Consider the following 23327-nt stretch of genomic DNA (forward strand, 5'->3'; position numbering starts at 1 on the left):
GAATATATATGTTAAACTATTTCTGGCTCTTTGACTAGGGCTTCCCTGCTCTTTCAGTCTAGGCATGTGTGGAGCCAGCCCTCTGCTCACCCCCACCCCGTGTTCCCCAGTCTCTGCTGGGCTGGGCTGTGCCACTGCCCGCCGTGGGAGTGCTCTAGGAATAGAGGCATGTTCCCAATGAGCATGTTGCTGCTTTGGTTTTTGTTCCTGCTGCCACTGGGTGTTGGTCCCCTGGGCGCTGAGGCTGTGCTTGAAGCTGCACTTGGATGGTTTGCAGGGCCTTAATTCTGGCCTGGTACTTGACAGGCCCCTGGCAGTCCTTCCAAGATGGGTACTGGAAGCCCCATTCACTTGTTAGTGAGGATTAGCTCTCAGAGGTCATTCTCTTCATGGTGATTTAATACAGTGGGTTCTGCTTCCCCAGGGGGATCACAGCCTTCTGAATTTGTTGTCTCACTAAACCATACAGCTAATGATTTTGATGAAATTGTCTCCTTTTCAGCCAGGAAGTTTTTCTTGGGGGTATTTGGCCACATCTGGAGATCTTCAGATGTTGAGGGCTAAGTGGTTCTGGCCTGAGATGCATTGCACAGTTTTAAGCAATGGATGGAGGTGGAGAAATGTCACTGGGGAAAGTGACCACTGAGAAATCTGCTTTTAAACAGGCTTCTCGTAGCCCATCTCTATAGAGACATGTTGATGTACTTAAGCCATCCACTCTGTGAGTCACCTATATGGATGGGATGCAGTGAAAGTCCCTCATAACTAAAGGTATAGGACCAAGACCAATGTGGAAGTTCTAGGGCCCTTTGTCGTGCTGCCTATGGGTGGGTACCAGCAAGTAGAAAAGTCTCTTAGGACCTGCTTGGGTGATACCCTGTACCTTGCTGTTGTATCAGGGAAGATGAGGTTTTTCTAATGTATCTGGCCTTCTTTATTTTAATAAATCAACTAATAATAACTCTGTGATTTAGAAATTTAAATGTAACTTTGCATTTGGGCAAACGTAAAAAGCAGACTTACTTTATTTCATGCTTGTTTGCTGTTTGGGGGACCTGTGGGCTTGCACCTGGAACACAGTGTAGACTACAGTGTCACTCGTCATCAGCAGCTGCACAGACTTGGTGAGCTGCGTTCCCGTTCCTGTTGGGGCCTCGAGTGTGTAGGATGTGTGCAAACAGCTGACTGCAGACTGCCAGTCTTCGCTACTTGTGTGGGGCTCTGCACGTTACAGGGTTACTTTTGGCCCCCAGCCTGGGAGAGCTGGGGAGACCTTTCCTGCATCACAGATGAAGCCTTGCTCATATACTGCAGCCCAGGAGGGACATTGAGGCCTGTCACTGAGATCCCAAAAAAAAAAAAGCCCACTTCCTCCCTCCCAGCAGGAGGTGGGAATCCTGTGTGCATCCTGTCTTGTAAAGAGTCTTACAGAACATATACATAAAGGAGGAGCTGTAATGTGCCCTCCCTGAACACAGAGCCTGTCACAGTGGTGGCTGTCCTTTCTGCATGGTCAGCTCATTCGTCAGCATGTTCTGAAGCGTTATTTATCTTTTATTTCTTTTCAGTCTGTTGAAGGAATTGTATAGGTAGGTGGGTAGATAGATTGACTCATTTTTCTGCTGTCATCTGATTGGCTGCTGCGTAGCTTGCTCCCCAGATCACCACCATCAGTGCTGCTGCTTCTGCTGCTGCTGCTGCTGCTGCTTCTTCTTCTTCTTCTTCTTCTTCTTCTTCTTCTTCTTCTTCTTCTTCTTCTTCTTCTTCTTCTTCTTCTTCCTCCTCCTCCTCCTCCTCCTCCTCCTCCTCCTCCTCCTCCTCCTCCTCCTCCTCTTCCTCCTCCTCCTCCTCCTCCTCTTCTTCTTCTTCTTCCTTTGCTGTGCCTGTCATTGCTATTGTCTGGCCTTTGCTGGTCTGCAGCTGAAGCTCACACATACTTTCTCAGCGTACATTTCTTGCCAGTTCAACTGTGACTCCTTCCTTCTGAAGCTGCCAGTCATAAGTGTGTGTTTATATCTCTTGTTTCTTTTAGACCTCTAGATTTTGTAACTTGTTTAAGATAGTTTTTTTCTTACACCTAAGTAAATAAAAATACTCTGCTTTTACACTTTTTAAATTCGCTCTGCTTTTTTGGGTACAGAGTCTGAGGCAATATCAAATGGTTAGTTAGATTCCAGCATTACCCTTGGAGTCATTCATTCTTTCTTTACCGATTTAAAATGCCATTTCATTACAGTTATATATGGGGTCTATTTCTGGGCCTTCTCTCTGTTGATTTGTTTGTCTCGCCCTCACTAATACCAGCCTGTAATTACATAAATTTATAGCCTATCTAATATCTGGTAGTGCGAATCTCTATTCATTATTCTTTATTAAACTTTTTTCCCCCTAATTTTGTGCGTTTCTCTTCTGCACTTACTTTGGAATCAGCTTGTCAAATTCCATTAAAGGACAAAACCCTCGGGCATCTTGATGGGGCTGGCATTGCTGTATAGAGCCATTGGCAGGGAACTGGTGTCTTTAGAATCCTTCTGAGAGTGTTTATTTAGAGCGAACATTTCCAGGTGTTCTCTCTCAGAGTCCTGTGATTGTAAACAATCTGCCAAATGAGGACAGCGTGACATTAGGAAGAGCCAGAGCCTGGATGGAGTGTTCCTCGCCAGAGCTGGGGATGGCCACACACACCCCCATTGGCAGCACTTTGCATTGTCCTTGGGAGAAGACTGTGCCTGGCTCTTTGCTGTGTGGGGCAACCTCCTGTTGGCCACCTGGACACTCCCTCTCTGCAGGCCTTATTTAGCTGTCTTCTCTTCTGTTGAGCTGTGGGCAACCACAGGGTCAGTGTTTGTGGCTCAGCTGCTAGGAGTCAACTGTCTGGCTCACCACTTACACTGTTGATGTCCAAGCAAGGGTGAGTGAGTACAGGGTAGCTTTTTGTTGTTGTGTTGGTTTGGTTTTGGAAGAATTGCTTTAAAACATTGGTTTAAAAGAGGATTTTCATTTTATTGGACTAGAATTTTCTCTCCTGTTATCTACTAGCAATCAGGTAAACAGAATAGTGTGTCCAGAAAGTGTATCACTTGGTCACTTAGTGTTAGTATGTCACTGTTCTGTGATCAACATAAACACTGTACAGAGCCAGACTCACTCACTCACTGGACTTAAAGGGGCAGTGAAGAAAGCACGTGAATCTAAACTCCTCACGGCTGTCTGTGCTGCACAAGCGGAGCAGCCACAAAAGGGCCTCAGAGGCTCTCTGTGCACACACCAGGGCGGGGGTAGGAGGGAGGGCCTCAGAGGGCTCTTTCTGCACATGGAAGGGCTTCCAGGGTGGGTGTGAGTTCACAGTCACAGCCTCGGGGTGAATCCAGAGTATAAAGGCTACTGACATGACTTGAACACCTCCTGTCCTGTGGTGCTGCTGGAGTCGAGGTCAGACTCAGTGTGTGGTTTTATATGGCTGGTGGTGATGAATGGCTGCCCACACCAGACACTGTGCTCTGCTTTCTCCAGGGTTCAGGTGCTAGTCAGGAGCCGGGGCTCGTGACACGTCGTCATGTGACCGTTGTGACCTGTGCTTCTTTTCCAGAACTACACTCAGTACATCCCTCTGTCCATATACGACCTGCAGACCTGGATGGGCAGCCCGTCCATCTTTGTCTACGACTGCTCCAATGCTGGCCTCATCGTGAAGTCCTTCAAGCAGTTTGCACTGCAGAGGGAGCAAGAGCTGGAGGTGAGGTACTCAAAGGCCAGCGTAGTGAGTGCATGTATGCACACACGTGTGCATGCATGCACACGCTTGAGCCTGTGTGGAAAAGGTTCTGCAGTGAGATTGGGAAGCTGGGTCTTTGTGTGATCAAGTTTTCAATGTGTTGAGGCTGAGGTGGGATGTTTGATGAGAGCTAGGGAGGTGCTTCTTACAGCCAATGTACCTACCGTTTTTAATCTAAACATCAAGGGGTGATATTAATAGGTAGGCGGTCTTGCTCACTAAGCTAGTGTTAAACTGTTACAGGCACATTTGTTTTAAGGAACATGAGCACATTTCTTCGATTCTAGTATTTGTTCCCACAAGTGTGCTTTGCTATTGTTCCTTTTTTTTTTTTTTCCCCTTTCTTTTAAGTTTTATATCTTTTAACCCAAACAGCCAAGCTAAATGGTAAACCCAGAATGGCTGCCAGGTAGGTTCGTCGTCAGGAATTGGAGTCTGGGCACTGCTTGGATAATGAAGTGATGTTCTGCCTGGTTGTTTTAATTAATATTTGATGGTTAAATTAAACAGTGAGTTCTAAAGAGAAATTGAAGAGGCAGTTTCAATTAAGAGGCTCCATCCAGTGGGCTGCACAGAAGCACTGGTGAGAACAGTCTGTGGCCTCTGGGGGCTCATGAATTCTGATTGGTTGCAGCACAGGAAATTCTCAATCCAAGAACAAAAAAAATCGCCTCAGTATGTTTCCTCAAGCCTTTTTGGATCTATTCAATTTTAATGTGTTTGTTATGTTTTTCACATTTCATCAGAGGAGAGTACTGAAGGAATCAGCAACAAAATTTGAAATTCTGTTTAGTAAACTTAAAATTAACAGATCTACTGTTTAATATTTTATGTGTGTAAATGTAGCCCTTGTGTGGAGCCTGCAGGGGAGTGACTGAAAAACGTGACACCCTTTCCCTTAGACGTGGAGCCGAGGGCCACAGCGCTGCCCATGGGCCTCTTTGTTTTAGACGCTCAAGAAGAGGAGGGAACAGTCAGGGTTTGTGTCACCAGCTGGCTATTCCGCGCACAGCCATCTCATCTGGGCCGGCCTAGGGTAGGCCAGCTAGCTCATCAGCAGGAAACACTGCAGTGCCGCGAGACACTTTGTGTCAAGAATACTGTAAAGAGTTGTTTTTTTGTTTTTTTGTTGTTTTCATTTATAATGCCAATAAAGGTACCAAAGAATTTTGAGCTGGGGAGTGGTAAGGGAAGCCGAGAGCCCGTCAGGCTAGTTAATGAACCACACTGGGCAGGGCCTGTCCCCTTCCAGCAGAGGCACAGTTACTGTGCAATCGTCTCATTAACGGCTGCCTCCCAGTGCTGTGTGCTGCCCTGCCGGGACCATGTGTGTTCTCTGTATGTTGTCAAGGATAATCAGCCACCAACACTGTCCACTTCATTAAGTGCAAAACAGTGATTTATATACATCAATTTTAGAAGTTAAAAAAAAAGTTCAGTGGACCCATTCATCATGAAGGAGATCAAACGGAGTAAAACGTTAGCCGATGTGGTACATGGAAGGAGGTGCCGTGTTATGCCATGTGTTTTATAATTAGCTCAGCTTTTATCTTCATTCTCTTTAAAATTGCAATGTAGCCTGAGCTCAAATTTCTCTTTCACACTTACTATAATGGCCATTGTTCAGTCTCTTGCATAAACAACGGAAATTAGAATCACAGAATTTTATAAAATTAGCTCCCAGCTAATACCTTGGTGTTCATTAGTCATTTCACTATCTTACGTAGAAAAACAATCCTATGTAAATTGTTAGCCTTATCCTTTTAGTATATTTTTTCCTGACCTGGGTGTGGTGGCGTATGCTTGTAATCCCATCGCTGCACTCAGGAGGTGCAGGTCCAGAGGATCAGGAGTCTGAGGCCAGTCTAGGCTATGTGGGACCTGTTTTCAGTAACTAAAGACCTAATTCAACACTCTTCCCTGAGCTGGCCATTTTCTTTGTAAATTTGCAATATCTTGATATTTTTTGTTGTACAGTATGTGATCTGATAGAAATTTAGTAATTGGTTTGTGTCGGTGTTTGGAATGAAGTGGTTTGCACTTGGATGGGAGTGACAGCACCCTGTGCCTCCTGCCTGTCCTGTGGCAGCCGAGATCCAACTGGGGAATCTATCTGCAGTGTGGGGGGAGAGCAGAAAAGAGTAAAAATGATTAAATATAACACCAGAAAGTAGCTGGTTGGACCAAAAGCCCCCAAATAATAAATGTAAACACACACATGAGTGACATGAATTTTAAGGGTTGATTATCTGCTTTCGTTTTCTGGTGGTGTAGTGCTTGCTCTGAGACCCTGGGGTTTGGATGCTGTGTGCTTCTCTCTCTCTCAGAGGAATACTGTAGGTAAAGGAGAAGGCAATTTCATAACAGCAAGCTTGAATTACCACAGCAGATTGACGCTTCATCAGAGCCAGGAAATGTATATCTGCCACTCAAGAGTCTTCCTTATTTGTTTTTTATTATATCATGTGGTTTTGTAATTTGAAAATTAAAGAAAGCCTTCAAGTCTCTCTGCTTTCACTAATTTTAACTAAAATAGTACATCACCTTTAAAAGTTAAAAGATTACATTTATAATGAATAAAGAGGTCCTTGGCTCCACCTTCCCAGGCAGGAACACTGTTCGTCTCCTTCCTTCCTCCAGCCTGGAGGGGTGTGGTGCCCGATTTCTTGCTTGAAACACCTATTTAGATGGTTTGTGCATGAGCTTCTTGCTCTTACGCAGACCAGGAGCAGAGCTGCCATGGGGCCTTCTCTCTGGGGAGTAGAGGTCTGCAAGCCCAATAGTACAAGCTGTGAGTCCAGCAACCCAGGAGGCCAAAGCAGGGCATTGCAAGTTCAAGGCCTGCCTGGGCTAACATGGTGGGTGCTGTGGGATGTTCTGTATGTCCTGTGGGAGCCCTTCTTGGGTTCTTTGTGGCGTTACCCAGCAGGTCCGCATAGAGGATGATTAGGACCATGGGCCTGAGTGCAGGTGTCTGAGATGGTCTGCACTTGGCTGTGCTGGGGGATGGTCTGTATGTCAAGTTGTTCTGATTGATCAATAAATAAAACCTGATCGGCTGTGGCTAGGCAGGAAGGATAGGCGGGAGAAATAAAAGGACAGGAAGGCAGAAAGACTGGCTGCAGCCGCCGCCATGACCAGCAGCATGTGAAGTCACCAGGAAGCCACCAGCCACGTGGCAAGGTATAGATTTATGGAAATGGATTAATTTAAGATAAAAGAACAGTTAGCAAGAAGCCTGCCACGGCCATACAGTTTGTAAAGCAATATAAGTCTGTGTTTACTTGGTTGGGTCTGAGCGGCTGTGGGACTGGCGGGTGACAAAGATTTGTCCTGACTGTGGGCAAGGCAGAAAAACTCAAGCTACAGGTGGGTTCAGAGCCAGCCTGGGTGAATTAGGAAGACCCCTATTACAAAAGAAAAGGTAAATGGGCCGGCCAGATGGCTTACTGTTGAGCCTGACAAGATGTGTTTTGATCTCTAAACCCTGCATGGTTGGAAGAAGTGAATCAGGAACCAGATGGAGGTCGGATAGTGGAGAGTCTGGTAGTTGTAATTCTCATTTATTTTTATCTGATTGTGCACTCCAAAGAGAAAGCTCTCAGCTGATGGGTCCTTGTTGCCAGCTTCCTCTGTCTCTGTCTCTGCTGCTCAGTTGTAGTGCCATATTGACTTCTCCATGGTTTGATCACACTCCCACGCCACTCCTCCCTAGCTCCTCTCAGATCCACCACTACCCTGTCTCCCACCGAGTCCGTTTTGTCTTGCCCAAATACTCCTGGGTGTGGGGCCATACTCTTAAAGAAAATTAACTCTCCCACTCCCAGAAGCCACTAACTGTCAATGGCTCCTCAGTTAGGGGTAAGAGCTTGTCACCCTCTCCTGCTCCACGCTAGACTGTTGACTGACTTGATTTTGTGCAGGTCTTGTGCAGGCCACCACAGCCCTAGTGAGTTCATGAGTGCAATGGTCCTGTCATGTCCAGAAGACACTGTTTTTCTCAAGTCCTCCCTGACCTCTGGCTCTAACAATCTTTCCACCTTCTCTTCCTCTGTGGTCCCTGAATCTTGAGCCTGAGTGGAGCTAGTGATGTAGATGTCCCATTTATGGCCAAGCACTCACTCCACTGATACTTTGTTTTCATTTTTGATTTTTTGAGATAGAGTTTCTCCCTGTAGTCTTGGCTGTGTAGACCAGGCTGGCCTCAAACCCCCAGAGATCCACCTGCCTCTGCCTCCTGAATGCTGGGATTAAAGGCGTGGGCCACCACAACTGCCTAGCTGACACTTAACTTTTTTTGTTTTGTTTTGTTTTTTTGTTTTTGTTTTTTTCGAGACAGGGTTTCTCTGTGTAGCTTTGCGCCTTTCCTGGGACTCACTTGGTAGCCCAGGCTGGCCTTGAATTCACAGAGATCCGCCTGGCTCTGCCTCCCGAGTGCTGGGATTAAAGGCATGCGCCACCACCGCCGCCGCCGCCGCCCGACGACACTTAACTTTTTGCATTAATTATGTCATTAGCAGACCTATTCGAGCCTCAGCAGCTCTGGTCAATACCTTCCATGTTTAAGGCTCTGAGCTCCTGGCATTTTCCTTTGCGTCTTGTCTCCCCAACTGTGATTTCTGTCACCGTGATTTTTCTTATAATTATCTTTTCTTCTCAGCTGTAGCCAAGTCTCTGTGCTTGGTGTGTGGATGTTCTGAATGATGACAACGTTGCTGAGTGTGGGGCTGGGTTTGGGATCTGCTCTTCCTGGAGAGAGCCTCTTTTCCCTTGTATTAGAGGCCTGTACTTCCCTGGGCTCTGGATTCCCTCAGCACTAGTGTCCCTCCCCTGCTCCTGTTGATGGCTGCCTGCAGCTCCAGGCACCTGTGTTCTGGACTCACCTCTTCTGTCTTGTTACTCGGCTTTGTTCTGCCCGTGCAACCCGGGCACCAAGCCTGGAGGATGGATGACAGCAGTCTTCTTGGGCCCAAAACATTTACATTTGGAAAGCTGTAAGCAGTGAGAGCTCACTATTGGATCCTAGACAGATTACAGTTTATCTTTTTCACTAATAAGATCTCTACGGTGAATGATTTACTCCCTGAGTAGTAACTGCGGGAGCCAGCTCCTTCTTTCTCTCTGGCATCCTCTGTTGATGTCTTATCCTCCTGCCTGCGGCCTGCCTGCCCCAGCTCCGGGCTGTTCTTCTGTGTCTTCAGGAGGAAGGAGGAGGAGGAGGAGGACGAGTGCTGCCTGCTCCTGCCTCCTTCATTAGAAAGTGAATGTAGGTTTTTCTCCGGAACTGTGCCAGGACTGGACAGATAGGGTGGGCTACAAAGAGAATAGAGTTGGGAATGGCCATGGGACGACCAAACAGGAATGGCAGGCACTTTGCATGCACCATTCATTGTGGAAATAAAACCAGTTTGCTTTTGCATTAGGATAAGATGTAAGAAACAAAAAGAATTAAAGGTGAGGGCTGGGGGCATATCTCAGTGATAGAGTGCCTTCTAATACGAGAACTCCAGTACAGTGGGAGGTGGGCAGGGTGAGCAGTGTAAAGGTGAACTTGTTGGGCAAATTAGAAGGATAGTGTTGGAGTTTGTGTAGAGTTGTGATTGTGTGAGCTAGAGTTCTGCATTGGTTTATGGAGATCAAAGTTTCTTAGACTTACCTGGTCTGGAAAGTATAGGAAAGTCCCTGAATCACCATGACCACAGCCACCGAGTGTGTGAGAAGCTGAAGAAGTGAGGCCATGACCCCATGAAGTTCTCTGTGTTGTCAGCCCAGAAATAGGAGATGGGTTGGAAGTGGGAAGAAAACCAATATTCAAAAGTCAGGTGGTTAAAAAAAAAACAAAAACATTTCCTGGAAATAGGGATGATCTGCTGATGGCTTGCTGCAAGAGGTCATGGGAGATAAGGGCTGAAGGGGGATCTTCCAGTCTATTCTAGGGCACTGGGAGGCTAGTGGGAAATTCAGAGCGATGCCTGGGAATGTTCAGGGGACGGAGGAAAAAAGAGAAACTTTGAGAGGTGTAGGCTATGGAGAGTGGGCTCTTTTCCTTGGTTGTTGTTTCTTTATTTTTGTTTTTTTAGATCTTTTTTAAAATCTTGTTTATGTGTTTGTCCTAATGGAATGACCCAGCAGCAAGAAGAGGGACATGGAGGTGTTGTTTGTGAAGGTGGTCCTCAAGACTAGAATATGGGCAGTGGTCACTGGAGAGGGAAAGGCATCAGGTGACAGAGAAGCTGCTGCTTGTGGAAGGTAAAAACATCCCAGACCACCATAGAAGAAACGGGTGTACACACACGCACATTTACACGCACATATATAGTACACCAAAATGCACTGGTGCATGCCACATGTACAGACACTTTTTGTTGTGCTGCAGCACTGCTACACAGGTCTTTGCTTGTCATAGCAGGCAGAGAGAGAGTAAGTGCTTATCAGGGCTGGTTTTGTCAGAGTGTCCTTTAAGGATTGAAGAAAGCACATACCTTCATGCTCTTCAGCTGTCACTGTGCCCTTCGATCTCCCACTTGCTAATAGAAACAGAGTCTCCCTGAGCTCCTGTCATTCTCTGAAGAAAGCCAAGACTCTGATGAGTCAGTTCATTACTGTTAACTCAGAAGGCTGCAGGTGACAGTGGGCAGAAAGTATCCAATCTTTACAAGATAATCAGTTCATAAGCTCAAGACGTAGGCTCTGCTGGTGCACACAGTATAGGACCCGTCGCCAAAGAGAGATGGCCTCTGCCACCAAGATGGCTTTCAGCTGACAGGAATGGAAGAGCCTCATGGGTTACTCCAGGATGCAAGGTTGTTACCTAACGTACTGTGCTCAGAGGTGACTGTGGGCTCATTCACATTATCAGCAGACAGATGAGGAAGCTGAGTTCCAAGAAAGACCATGGCAGAAAAATGGTGGCTGCCCTAAAGGAAGAGCATAGAAGTTGCCTGTGTGAGGAGAATCCAGGATTCCTAGACAGCACATAACTGGAACTGCAAGCACATCCTCAGCACTGGTGATCACAGACCCATCAGTCTTAAAAACACCTGTCTCCTGGGCCCAGAACCTAGAACAAGTCACCAGGGACATTTTAGACCACCAGGCCGTTGTGTCCAGAGGGCCTGCCTGCCTTCTGGAACATGCTCTGTGCTGTGGCTTCCAGGAGCCCCAGTTCTGTGGAGAAGACATTTGTGATTGTGGATGTTATGCTACACCTCACACACAAGAGACCACTCTGCTACTGAGTGCTTCTTCTGCACAGTGTGACAAGGCTGGACAGTAACACCTGGATACCTCCTTCCTCAAGGGACCATGGCTCTGGGTCTGTCTCCAGCAGCTGGTCAGCCGAGGATGGAGGGGTGTTAAGCTGCTCCTAAATATCTTGAGCACATACATGGCTGTAGAACCTTCCACATTTCCTTCTCTGTAGTTGTTGATTCAATCCAAGCATGATTGGGAGTAGAATTTGCTTATCATTTCTAATTAGCATGTTCACTGGGTTGTAGAATGGTTTGAGAGCATTTAGAAGCTGAAACTGCCAGCAACTAAGTGGATTTAAAACAATGGACGGTTCATTAGGGTAAGCGCAGAATAATCGTAAGAAACTGTTGCTGAACAAGGCTCCAGAAGCCCTTTGAAGGACATCACTGTGTTGTCATCCAGCAGAAGTTGCTCTCCGCTCCCTTGGCCAAAATTCCACAGTTTCTAGCCATTTGAACCACTTGGTTAAGTTGTTATTAATGATTGGGTGCATACAGTGACGTGACTTGTGTATGAAAAGTCTACTTCTGATATCTTTAATATAGTGTGTCACATGTTAGACCTGAATACTAATGAGGTTGGGCAAGTAGCGTGAGCTCCACTTAGCTCAGCTCTCTCTGATCTGCAGACTGTCCTACATAATGACGTGTTGAATAGAGAATTAAAGTTGTTTTAAGGTAGAACTAGTCAGAAAGAGAGCTCTTGAGACCCTTGAACTTATGGGGTCTCATGTTACTATAAAGTTGTTGCTCACATGTATGGGAAAAGGCAAAAAAAATATCTATTTCAGTGGCTAGTTTAAAAACAAGAAATGGGGGCTGGAGAGATGGCTCAGGGGTTAAGAGCACTGGCTGCTCTTCCAGAGGTCCTGAGTTTAATTCCCAGCAACCACATGGTGGCTCACAGCCATCTGTAATGAGATCTGGTGCCCTCATCTGGCCTGCAAGCATACATGCAGGCAGAACATGTATATGTAATAAATAAATCTTAAAAAAGAATTAAACCTTGTTTAAAAAAACAAAAAACAAGAAATGCAGGTGCTGCCCTGAAGTGTGGTATGTGACCAGGGAGGTTCCTGGCCTTGCCTGGGAGCTGGAGCAGGTGTCCACTCTGGAGCTGGTTGCAGTGAATTGCACCTAAAGATTGTTCCGGAGCATGGGCCTCCTGGTTGCCCAGGAGAAATTCCCTAGGCAGAGGTGCCACTCCCTTAGTCCTTCAGGAGAGCTCTAGTGCTTCGTAAACCTTTGACACTGTGCCTGACTGCCTAGTAACAAGACTTCTATGCATACTGCCTTCTGAAGGATTACTTCAATTAAAGAGCCAGTATCTCAGATAACAAAGCTAAAATAATGTATGGGAAGAAACTCCTATGTGGAAATGGAGGATTTTTTATTCCTATATTAGCAAATCTAAAAAGATTGTTCATTGGTTGAATCCTTTGCCTTAAATTTCGAATGTTTCTTAGAAAACTGTCACTGAGTCTAATTATCCCTGAGGCAAAACTATCATGTGCATTCAGTGCGGCTCTTGGGTGATGGGTTGACAGAATGCATCTGAGGCTCGATCACTCTCTGTTCCTCAATTTGGTTCACCTGTGCCCTAGCCCAGGCCTTCTCTTGCTCATAGACCAGTTTCCTGCAAAGGTTTGTTTTGTTTTTAATAAAAAGGGAAAATAGAAAATTGACTTTAGACTGCAGGTCATTGGCCATTCCTTCCTATTTAGAGTGGTTTTCATTTTCATCATTGTTAGCTGCCTTTATGTATCCCTGACTGTTAGTAGTTAGCAGTCTTACTAAAACAATACCAGTCTTCCAGCAGCTCCAGACAGACATCTCCAGGGCTTTGATCCATACTTCAGGACTCTGTCCTTGCCTCTGCTGCCTTCCTAGATCCTACCCAGGTACACAGGTCATCTTTTCTGCTCCCCCCAAGGCCTTTTCCACCAGGCTGGGCATTGAAAAGCACTTGCTTGCAGCTCTACCTTCTCTCCAAGTGCCTGTCCTGAGGCTGTGATCTGATGCCTCTTCAGGCTCCAGGGCTTTCACCTGGCCCTACATGAGCAGATCTGTCCAGACCTATCATTCTGTAGAGCAGGGTGTATGTGACAGACCTGGAAACCAATTTCCTGTGCAGAGAGCTGTGGCTTTGCCGTCTATTTTAGCTTATACAGCCAGAGCCCAGAACATTATTTTACACATGATCTTGCCTTCCTTCTCTGTGCCTTAAGAAAACCTTGGTAATATTGTTGAAGCCACTGAATTCTGAACTGTACATTTGAGTCCCACGTGGCTGGGGTGCAGCTTGGCCATAGAGTGTTTGCCTATGTAATACCCTAGGTTTGGTCCCCAGTAAGGCAAAATATGAAGTATTTAAGGTGGCTTATTTTATATTTCACAGAATTTAACACTTATTTCCCTAGAAACTGATGTTTTTATTAAATGGCTTATATTGTTTTGCAGTTGTGTATACAAGTATCTGAATTTTGGCTTTGGGCTTAATATTTCTGTAGTGCAGAGGGTAATTGGTAAAATATGCTTTTGATACTCACCATTGGAGGAATTGAAAATGCTGCATCCGACATTTGGACAATGAAATGTTAACATTGTATATCCAGGGGCTAGCACAGTTGTGTAGATTTGCTGTAAAAGGTGCAGAGCCTGCTGCTTGGAACCTCAGTATCAGATGCCTCAGCTAGACTCAAGAGGGTCTAGAACAGTACTTCTTAACCTGTGGGTCTCAACCCCCACAAGGGTTGCATATCAGATATTTGCATTACCAGTCTTAGCAGTAGCAAAAATATAGTTAGGAAGTAGCAATGGAAATAATTTTATGTTGGGGGAATCACCACAACATGAAAAACTGTATTAAAGGGTCTCAGCCTCAAGAAGGTTGAGAACCACTGCTCTAAAAGAAACAGTGGGCCAAGAAAAGTCCTAAAACAAGATCAGAGCAGGAAGATAGCCACATCAGTATATAGTTCAGGCTGGCTGTACTCGAAGTGGTCCTCCTACCTCATTCAGCCTTTTGAGTGCTAAGATTACAGTCAAATTGTTCTTTGAAGTCTGTTTCTAATTGCTGGAGTTCTTTTAAAATGGATATAAAACTTAGTGCATAAGAATAGTGGAAGAAGGGCTGGAGAGATGGCTCAGAAGTTAAGAGCACTGGCTGTTCTTCCAGAGGTCCTGAGTTCAATTCCCAGCAACCACATGGTGGCTCACAACCATCTGTAATGAGGTCTGATGCCCTCTTCTGGCCTGAAGGGACACATGCAAGCAGAACACTGTATACATACATACATACATACATACATACATACATACATACATACATACATACATAAATCTTAAAAAAAAGAAATGTGTTTAAAAAAAAGAATAGTAGCCGGGCGGTGGTGGCGCACACCTTTAATCCCAGCACTCGGGAGACAGAGCCAGGCGGATCTCTGTGAGTTCGAGGCCAGCCTGGGCTACCAAGTGAGCTCCAGGAAAGGCGCAAAGCTACACAGAGAAACCCTGTCTCGAAAAACCAAAAAAAAAAAAAAAAGAATAGTAGAAGAAGTAGATGAATAGTGTGTATAAGAGAGCATTGAGAAATATAAGATTCATGCAATTAAAAGGAATTGTCAGCAAGGGGTAAAGGTGGCTGTGGGACTTAAAATGACACTTCTGACATTCTACCCTCCTCAGTGCCCATCAGGATTGCCTGTGTGGCTCCCGTTGGATAATAAATAAAGCTGCATTGGCCTATGGCAGGGTAGGATAAGGTTAGGTGGTACATTCAAACTGAAGTTGAGACGAAGAAGGGTGGAGTTGAGAGGGATGCCAGTCACCACCAAAGGAGCAAAAAGATGCCAGCAGACCGGTAACACCATGGCCACGTGGCAACATATAGATTAATAGAAATGGGTTAATTTAAGATGAAAGAGCTAGCTAGCAAGAAGCTGAAGCCATAAGCCATACAGTTTGTAATTAATATAAGCCTCTGAGTAATTATTTATAAGCGGCTGCGGGACCATGGGTGGGAGAGATTTGTCTGGACCTTGGGGCCAGTCAGGAGCAGAGAAACATCTGGCTGCACAATGGTGTCTTGTCTCATGGGATTAATAATGCAAAGGATTAAGCAACAACCTAGAAACTCAGGAGACTGAGTGATCCTTGCTCTCAAATGCCCTTATAAGTAAATAAAACTGCGCCAGGGAGAAGGTTCTTTTGGGCATTCAAGTTCATCAACTTTGAGACGCAACTGTTTTGCTAGATCCTAAACCAAGATGGACTGGGTTAAATCGGGGCTCCGTACTAGAAAGCTTTTCATTATGGCCCACTCCTGGGCACTCATAGAGGGCTGCTGAAAGCTGCTGGGCCTCTGTAGTCGGTGTTGCCTGAGTTCCCTGTACCTCAGGTACCTGTGTGTCAATGCAGGCCCACTAATGAGAACTCATATGTCAGTATCCTGCCTTCCCTTCTGCCCTGTGGTCTGTCTCCCTTGAGCTGTCTTTGCGATGCTGGGGCCCACACTCTGGTGCTCCAGGGATTTCTCTTCCTCAGTGCCACATGCCTGTGAGCAGCTATTATCATCTGCCTTACACTGCTTGCTTAAGGCAAGGCATTGCTCACAGCTGCTCTGCTTCCCCTAGCTGGGCACTGTAAAGCAAAGTCATTCTGAACTTGTGCTCCTCACAAGCAGTCAGGAGCAGGCAAAGCATTGTGCACACAAAGTCCCCCATGTCACATTTACAGGCCTTACTGACCAAATATGGGATTTATGAATCTCATTATTGCTGAAGATGACAGCAGAGCTTGTGACAGATCAAATGCTGTCACATGAATGTGCGCTATGGAGCAGAGGCAGGAGGAGCCACAGTGCATAGGAAGTGTAGCTGCTTCTGGTGTGTCATGCATGTTTCGATGGCTGCTGCTGCTGCTTTGGTGACACAGCCAGGCACAGAGCTCTCTGTGGCAATGTGAGTAGGTCACATATCAGCCAGTCCTGTCATTTGCCAGTGTTTGAATGCACTAAATTATTTATTAAAAGATTTTCACTTCGGCAACTGAACATGGAGCCTCATCCCTGTGTGTAACCCTAGCATTCAGGTGGACGAGGCAGGAAGAATTCCGGGTCAGCCTGGGATACAGAGCAAGACTCAAACAAACAAGAAGTGTACAATTTTGACTTGGTTTTAAGTCCGAAAAGAGATATGGACATTATTGAAGTGTGCAGTAATTTTTTTTTTTTTTTTAGTCCTTTCCAACTTCTATGCAGTATGGCCTCAGTCCAGGGCTTTTACCTCACCAAATGTCACTGAGGGAAATATCAAATATGCCATATTTTCCCTGCCTTAAAGAGGCAATGCTTAAATCTATCCAAACCTTTCTTCCATGCCATTAAACCCTCCACGGTAGTGTCATGATAAATTTGGGACTGAATGTTCAACCTAAACAGATCAGCACAGAAGATTGGGCAGGGTGTGTGTGTGAATACTGACACCCTCATGGGGTATGGAAGGGCCTTAACAGAGGGAACATTTGTCCAGGGTAGAGCCTTGTTCCCTTGGTGCTGTCTTCCTTTTCTTTTTTCCTTCCTTCCTTCCTTCCTTCCTTCCTTCCTTCCTTCCTTCCTTCCTTCCTTCCTTCCTTCCTTCCTTTTTTTTTAAGATTTATTTATTTATTTATTTATTTATTTATTTATTATGTATACAATGAGTGTTCTGCCTGCAGGCCAGAAGAGGACACCAGATCTCATTTTAGACGGTTGTATCACCATGTGGATGCTGGGAATTGAACTCAGGACCTCTGGAAAAACAGCCAGTACCCTTAACCTCTGAGCCATTTCTCCAGCCCAGCTGTCTTCCTTTTCAGTGCACAGCGTTTCCCCCCCAGGAGTGTCAACTAAGCCACTGTCTTTCTGTGTCCTCCTGTAGGTAGCTGCAATTAACCCAAACCATCCCCTTGCCCAGATGCCCTTGCCTCCATCAATGAAAAACTGCATCCAGCTGGCAGCCTGCGAGGCACATGAGCTCTTGCCAATGATCCCTGACCTCCCAGCCGACCTGTTCACATCCTGTCTCACCACTCCTATCAAGATTGCTCTGCGCTGGTAAGTGTCCTATAGTCCAGGTTCTCATCTCAGGGACCAAAGGCATTATTCTGATCACAGCAGTGTGCCATGTGTTCTGATGTCTCAGGACCTAGGTGTTTGCCTGGGTCTAGTCTGAGGGTAGATGGAGTGTTGTAGAATATTATTTTAAGGTGTGTTACTTTTGTTTATGCTTTGGAACATTTGTTTAATGATGCAGTCACCTGCAGTCAGGAGGCTGTGTTAGCAGCTAGCTGACAGGAAGTAGCAGGGAGGAGCCAGGTGGAGAAGGGTTTTTAAGGAGGGGTGAAGAGACTCACAAGGGCTTTTGGAAGATAGGAGCAGGGAGAGGAGGTGAGCCACAGGCTATTCAGTCTCTCTGAAGAGCAGAATTCCACCTTAACCTTTGAATCTGGAGTTCTTTAGAGGGACAGAGGTTTGGTTACTTTCCCTTGTAGTTCTGAAAGAGTTGGATGTTACCGGAAGGATTTTTGGGTCCCTCCTGCCCTCCCCCCACCACCATGGACCTACAGCCGCTTATAAAATAATCAGTTAGAGGTTTAATATTATTTATAACTGCTCAGCCATTACCTCAGGCTTTTTACTGACTAGTTCTTACACTTATAATTCTTATCTATGTTTGGCCACGTGGCTTGGTACCTTTTCTCAGTTCTGCCTTGGCATCTTGCCTCCTCTGTGTCTGCCTGGTGACTCCTGACTCAATCCTTCCTCTTCCCAGAATTATCCTTGTCTGCTTGCCCTGCCTATACTTCCTGCCTGGCTACTGGCCAGTCAACATTTTATTAAACCAGTGTACAAAAGCATTATCCCACAGCAGTCAGAGCCTGAGGGAACAGAATTCCCTCAGGCTGTGCCTCTTGTGGCCTAACCCGGCAGAGTTGCAGTTGCTGATTCAGACAGCTGTGGCTTAAAAGGCAGCAACAATTTAAGAAAAGAAAAGAAAAAAAAAAAAAAGGACAACAATGGAGCTCTTCCCCTTGGATCTGGTCACATACAGTTTGCTGCTTTGTGGTGTCCAGAAGCACCCTGTGCACATCTTTGTTCACTAAGGGGAGTAGCCAGAGGTAGTGCTAAGATTAGCCTCACCAGCTTTTCCTGGGGAGGAGGAAGTTATCTATGAAAGCAGTCACTGCAGTTCTTGCTTGAAGTATAGTATCCGAGTTCATCTTAGCAGTGAAAAGTGACCCCTCTACCACCATACTTCTTTGAATCCTGTGCAATACTCCAAGGAAGTGTATGTGGTGTACCAGACCCAGCCTGCATTTGAATACTATGGCTGCTTGCACTCTCAACAAGTGGCGTGTGTCCAACTTGCCACACTGCACTACTAGTCTTTAGTACCAACTTTTCATTTATGTGCTGCTGGAAAGCCTGTATGCAGCCGCAGTCTCGCCACCCTCTGACAGGTTTGGACGAGAGCCGTACAGCTGTGCTGGCACACTGCAGCCTTTGTGAGATGCCTGCCTGGGTCTTCATCATGTCAGCTTGGCAGCCCAGACTCAATTTCCTGGTCCTTCCCCAAACTCATAGAAACTGTAGAGAGGTATAGACCTAGGTTTATGAGCAATGTGGTCAGCCCTGGAGTCTCTTGCCTGGAAAAGGTTCACAGACCGTGTGCCTGGATCTAGGCCTGGGCATTCTCTTTTGCACCTAGTGACACAGCCATACGTGACTGAACTAGATATCCAAGGAGCATACCATCCCTCAAACCTAACTGTGTAGAAAGAGGCAAAATTAACCAGATGCAGGTGTAACTTACACAAGGGAGGGGACATGTGACGTAGCTAGAAGCCACGTAAGAAAGAGAGGCCAAAGAGCCTGAGGAGAAAGGAACTGGTTCTGTCTAGTTTGAAATGAAAGGTAGTGTGTGACTTCTGTCAGGAAGACTGCCTAGGTTAGGTAGATGAGCCGCACTGGAAACACATGGGTCAGCATTCCAGGGGAGGCAGAAGATGCCAGGCAGCATTAGGAGACAGAGGAAGAAACAAGGCTTACATGGCAAAGGGCTGGAAGGCCCCAGATAGCAGGGTGTGAGTGTCAGAACCAGAGGGACTCTGACCCAGTTCCAGACTGAACATGTTCATGGCAGAATATGCTTCACTCAAAGCCTCATTGCTTATGTGCCACCCTGTCTCCAGGCCTTTGCATTTGTCAGTCGATGGGAACATTATTTTCCTATCTGAATGTGTGTCTGTCTGGTCACTTTAAGGTTAAGGAGTGAGGACCCACAGAGTATGTGTGGGCCTAGCTATCTGGGAGTTTGTACACTTGATCCATTTCCTGGAAGCAGAGCCTGCTACTCCAGCTGTTCCTGAGGGAGGCCAAGCTGAGCACTGTGGGCAGGTTTGCAGACAGACATGTTGCCTCTGGGAGAGGGAACAAGGCCTGAAAGATTCTTTTTAAATAGGTGCTTTATGCAAGATAAAGAAATGTGAACATTTCAAGGCAATTCATGACCAAGAACTGAGTGGATTCATGGCACCAGAAGTTGCTGAGTTCCAGGGGACAGATGTATTCCTTTAGCCCTCAAATAAGCAAGTGCTCCTTTACAGCAGCCAGGAGTGGAAATGGAGTGCTTCCCGTGGCAGGGTCTGAGGAGAGAGAGAGCAGTCAGATAGGTGTGCACTGCCCAACGGCCCAGAAGAATGAGCAGGTCAGCCCGGCCAGGCTGCAGAGGTCATGGCCAGGGGGTGGGCTTTTTTAAGCTGTAGGGTACTGAATGACTTCATCACCTAAGACCCTGAGAGATAGCCCAAAGAGTGTGTGTAGGAAATGACTGGAGAATTGTCTTTAAGAAGGTGATCCAGGTAGTGATAGGAGGCTGCCAGTCTTCAGTAGGCTGTGATCATATCTAGTAGATAAGCAAGAAGCTGTGGAGTGGCTCTGTGTCAGAGCTCCAGGGCCACAGTGGATCCCACAGAGCTGGATGCATGGCCACTCTGTCTTTCCTTTGGGACTCCAGCTTTTCTGTCTGAGTGCTTTCTGGATCCAGAAGGGACATGGGGCATTAGCTTTGCGGTCATTCTGTGTGCACTGCCTGCAGGCAGGTCCTGCAGTTGTCTAGGCCGGTGACTGGATGCACAGGGGGTGGGAAGAAAGACACGAGCATCCACAGAGCCTGAGACCATGCCGGGACCCACACGTGTCTTCCTGACACGCCGCTCCGGTTCCTGTGTCAGCCCTCAGTGCGGTCTGTCCTGCGCTGCCCTTCCACTTCACGGTGGCAAGGCTGTGCCTGTCGGGCTGTGCAGCCCTAAGGACTCACCACCCCGCTGCCGAGCCCTGAATGTGCTTGCTCTACCCAAACCATGTGTCGTTGCTTAGCTGCCCCACATCTTTTTTTGGGCTGGGGGAACAAGTTAATTTTTTTAAGTAAGCATTAAGCTTTAATAGGAAGTACAGTAAAAACCGAGTTAGAGCTGTCATAACCTAGAGATCATTATGCTACAGCTGGGAACAGTGGTCCTCACAGCTACGGCCCGAGCAGCTGTGGGGGTCAGTAAATCTTTCACCAAAGTGAGGTGCTGAAATAAGACTGAGGGAATAGTGTACTGAACTCTGGTACCTCTGGTGGTAGCAGGTGAAATATGAGACTCTTTGCAATGTTTAAAACTCATTTTCCGCCGGGCAGTGGTGGCGCACGCCTTTAATCCCAGCACTCGGGAGGCAGAGCCAGGCGGATCTCTGTGAGTTCGAGGCCAGCCTGGACTACCAAGTGAGTCCCAGGAGAGGCGCAAATCTACACAGAGAAACCCTGTCTCGAAAAACAAAACAAAAAAAAAACAAAAAAAAAAAAAAAAAAAAAAAAACTCATTTTCCTTCTAATGGAAAGGGGGTATTTTTTCATGTGTATTTACCCATATTTTTAGAATTAGTTTTTTTTTTCCCATTTTAAAGTCAATTTTATATCTTTTAAATAAAAATTGAATGTATCTTTTAAGAGAATTAATGAAAAGTACAAAATGGGAAGAAATAACCAAGATTTTATCTTCAAAGGACAGCAAATGTCAGCTTTTGGGCTTATCGACTCTCAGCCTTTGTTTCTGTGCTGAACCTCAAAAACTCTCCCAACACCCCCATGTCACTCCATGTTTTAACAAACTTCAGTCTGGGACTTTAGGTTTAGAGTTATGAAGATAAAGGTAGGCTAATTCAGAGGCCTCTCTTATAGTATCAGATTAGGTGGTGAATAGTCCTGGCTCTTTGATCAGAAGCCCCAGCTCAGTTGTTGCAGCATAAATGATCCAGGGACAGGATGTAAACAGATGAGCACGGTAAAACATTATTTACAGGCTGATCTGTACAATGTAGTTTACCAGTTCCTGCTGCAGAAACATGGAACCAAGATCTGGCTAAAAATGACAGCCAGATCATCTATGACGCAAACAACCTGGGAAAGAACATTCAGGACTTCCTCTCCCTCCATCGTTCCCTTGATAATATTGAAAACTACTATCTTCCTTCTATAAAGGAATTTGCTAAAGAATGCTGCTGTGCTTTATAAACAGTATAGATGCAGTTGAGCTTTGTATGTACAAAGTCTGTTGGCAGGTGTGTTGAGTCCTAACTGATGAAAAAGCACTTACTGGAAGACATTGTTCTGATATTTTTTCTTTTTTGCCTCAGTCTTATTTTCAGTAATTCTTAAGTGAACAATTGTAATATTCCCTATAATTGCCTCATCCCCTCCCCATATATATCAGCATAATATAAGAATCCAAAATACATACTTTCCCCCCCTTGGCTGTTTCCTTTGATTGGGTAGCATAATACCATTTTGAATTTATTATGGACATATTTCTGTGCTGCTATAAGTTCTAACTCCAAGATAGTCTGCTCTGAGACCAGCTGTAAAGGAGATTGATGCCTGTTACACCATGCAGCATATAGTTCTGCTGTCTATTATGAAAATGACAGCATTATTTTGAATTGAGATCAAGAATTCCTTCCAGTTAAGCCACTGACTTTTTGGAGTTTAAGTGCTAACTGTGCAGTGTTGAAGATATTTGCAGCAGGAGCAGTTCTGCTCCCATTGCCCCAGCAAGATAAACCCTGGCATGCATTCTGTGTAAGGAAGGTATAGAACTCTTTGCCATTGTGTGTCATTTCGGACACTGTGGTGACACATGTTGTTTCTTTGAAGACTAAGCCAAAAATCTGTAGGAGTTGCTTCTGCAAACATAAGATTTTGTAGTTTAGATAGTAGTAAACCTTCTGTCCTCCGAGAAGTCTTCTGATATTCAACAGCTTTGCTAGAGGACAGACTTCCTGTGTGTCCCCATTAAGTACTGTGATCTTGTTTAGGGTCTGTGATATCTGAGAATGGCCACTATAGGCTCATGTGTGTGAATACTTCATCCTCAGTTGGTGGAACTGGTTGGGAAGGATCAGAAGCCTTATTGGAGGAAGTATGTCGCTGTGGGTGGATTCCAGAAGTGAGCTCTCAGCTACTGCTCTAGTGCCATGCTTGCCTGCTTCTGCCATGCTCCCTACCATGCTGGCCAAGGGCTTTGGAAACCTAAGCCCCAAATTTCTTTAATGTGTTGCCTTGGTCATGATGTTTTGGTCATAGCAATTGAGAATTAACTAAGAGTGTATGTGTGCATGCATGTGTGTAAGAGTGTGTGCTAGAAGTGGTGAGGGGTGTGTGTGTGTGTGTGTGTGTGTGTGTGTGTGTGTGTGTGTGTGTGTGTACATGTGCAATAGAAGAGGTGGTGAGATTCCCTGGAGCTAGAATTTCGGGTGGTTGTGAGCCACATGACACGGGTGCTGAGACTGAACTCAGGTCTTCTAGAAGAGTGGTGTGTGTTCTTGCCACTGAGTGAGCCATCTCTCAGCCTTCTTGTTTAGATTCTTTGAAGGAAAGAAAAGTAATCCTTGCATGCCAGAGGCTGAGAGTCAGAAGGATTGCTGAGTTGTCTAAGACCAGCTTAGTCTATATGGTGAGACCCTGTCTCAAAGAAGCAAAGAAAAAGAGAAGTACAACATAGCCCATGTCTGGCCGACCAACCTGGCAGTGTTGCACTAAGTGTCCTTTGACCTTGGTCCTGAAGAGTCTGACCTGGAGCCAGCCATTCATAAAATAAACCATGTCCAGACTGCAAAGGAGACATCAATAAACCCAGAGGATCTCCTTCATGTTTTCTTTGTTCTCTGACCACACAATATAGTTGGAACTCAATGATGAATGGACAGGGTTTAAAGA

General features: G+C 45.8%; 1 protein-coding gene across 3 annotated transcripts in view; it reads left to right on the top strand.

The window, feature by feature from the left end:
- Nucleotides 1-23327, top strand: part of Rptor (regulatory associated protein of MTOR complex 1) — a 348484-nt gene that overhangs the window by 166043 nt on the left and 159114 nt on the right. For all 3 annotated transcript variants that reach the window (XM_076543891.1, XM_006987711.4, XM_042283303.2), the window contains exons 5-6: nucleotides 3590-3736; nucleotides 16947-17122. In XM_076543891.1, coding sequence (XP_076400006.1) covers nucleotides 3590-3736; nucleotides 16947-17122 — 323 coding nt within the window. The remainder of the gene's footprint in view (nucleotides 1-3589; nucleotides 3737-16946; nucleotides 17123-23327) is intronic.

The sequence above is a fragment of the Peromyscus maniculatus genome, chromosome 8 (genome assembly GCF_049852395.1).
Source record: "Peromyscus maniculatus bairdii isolate BWxNUB_F1_BW_parent chromosome 8, HU_Pman_BW_mat_3.1, whole genome shotgun sequence".
Lineage (NCBI taxonomy): Eukaryota > Metazoa > Chordata > Mammalia > Rodentia > Cricetidae > Peromyscus > Peromyscus maniculatus.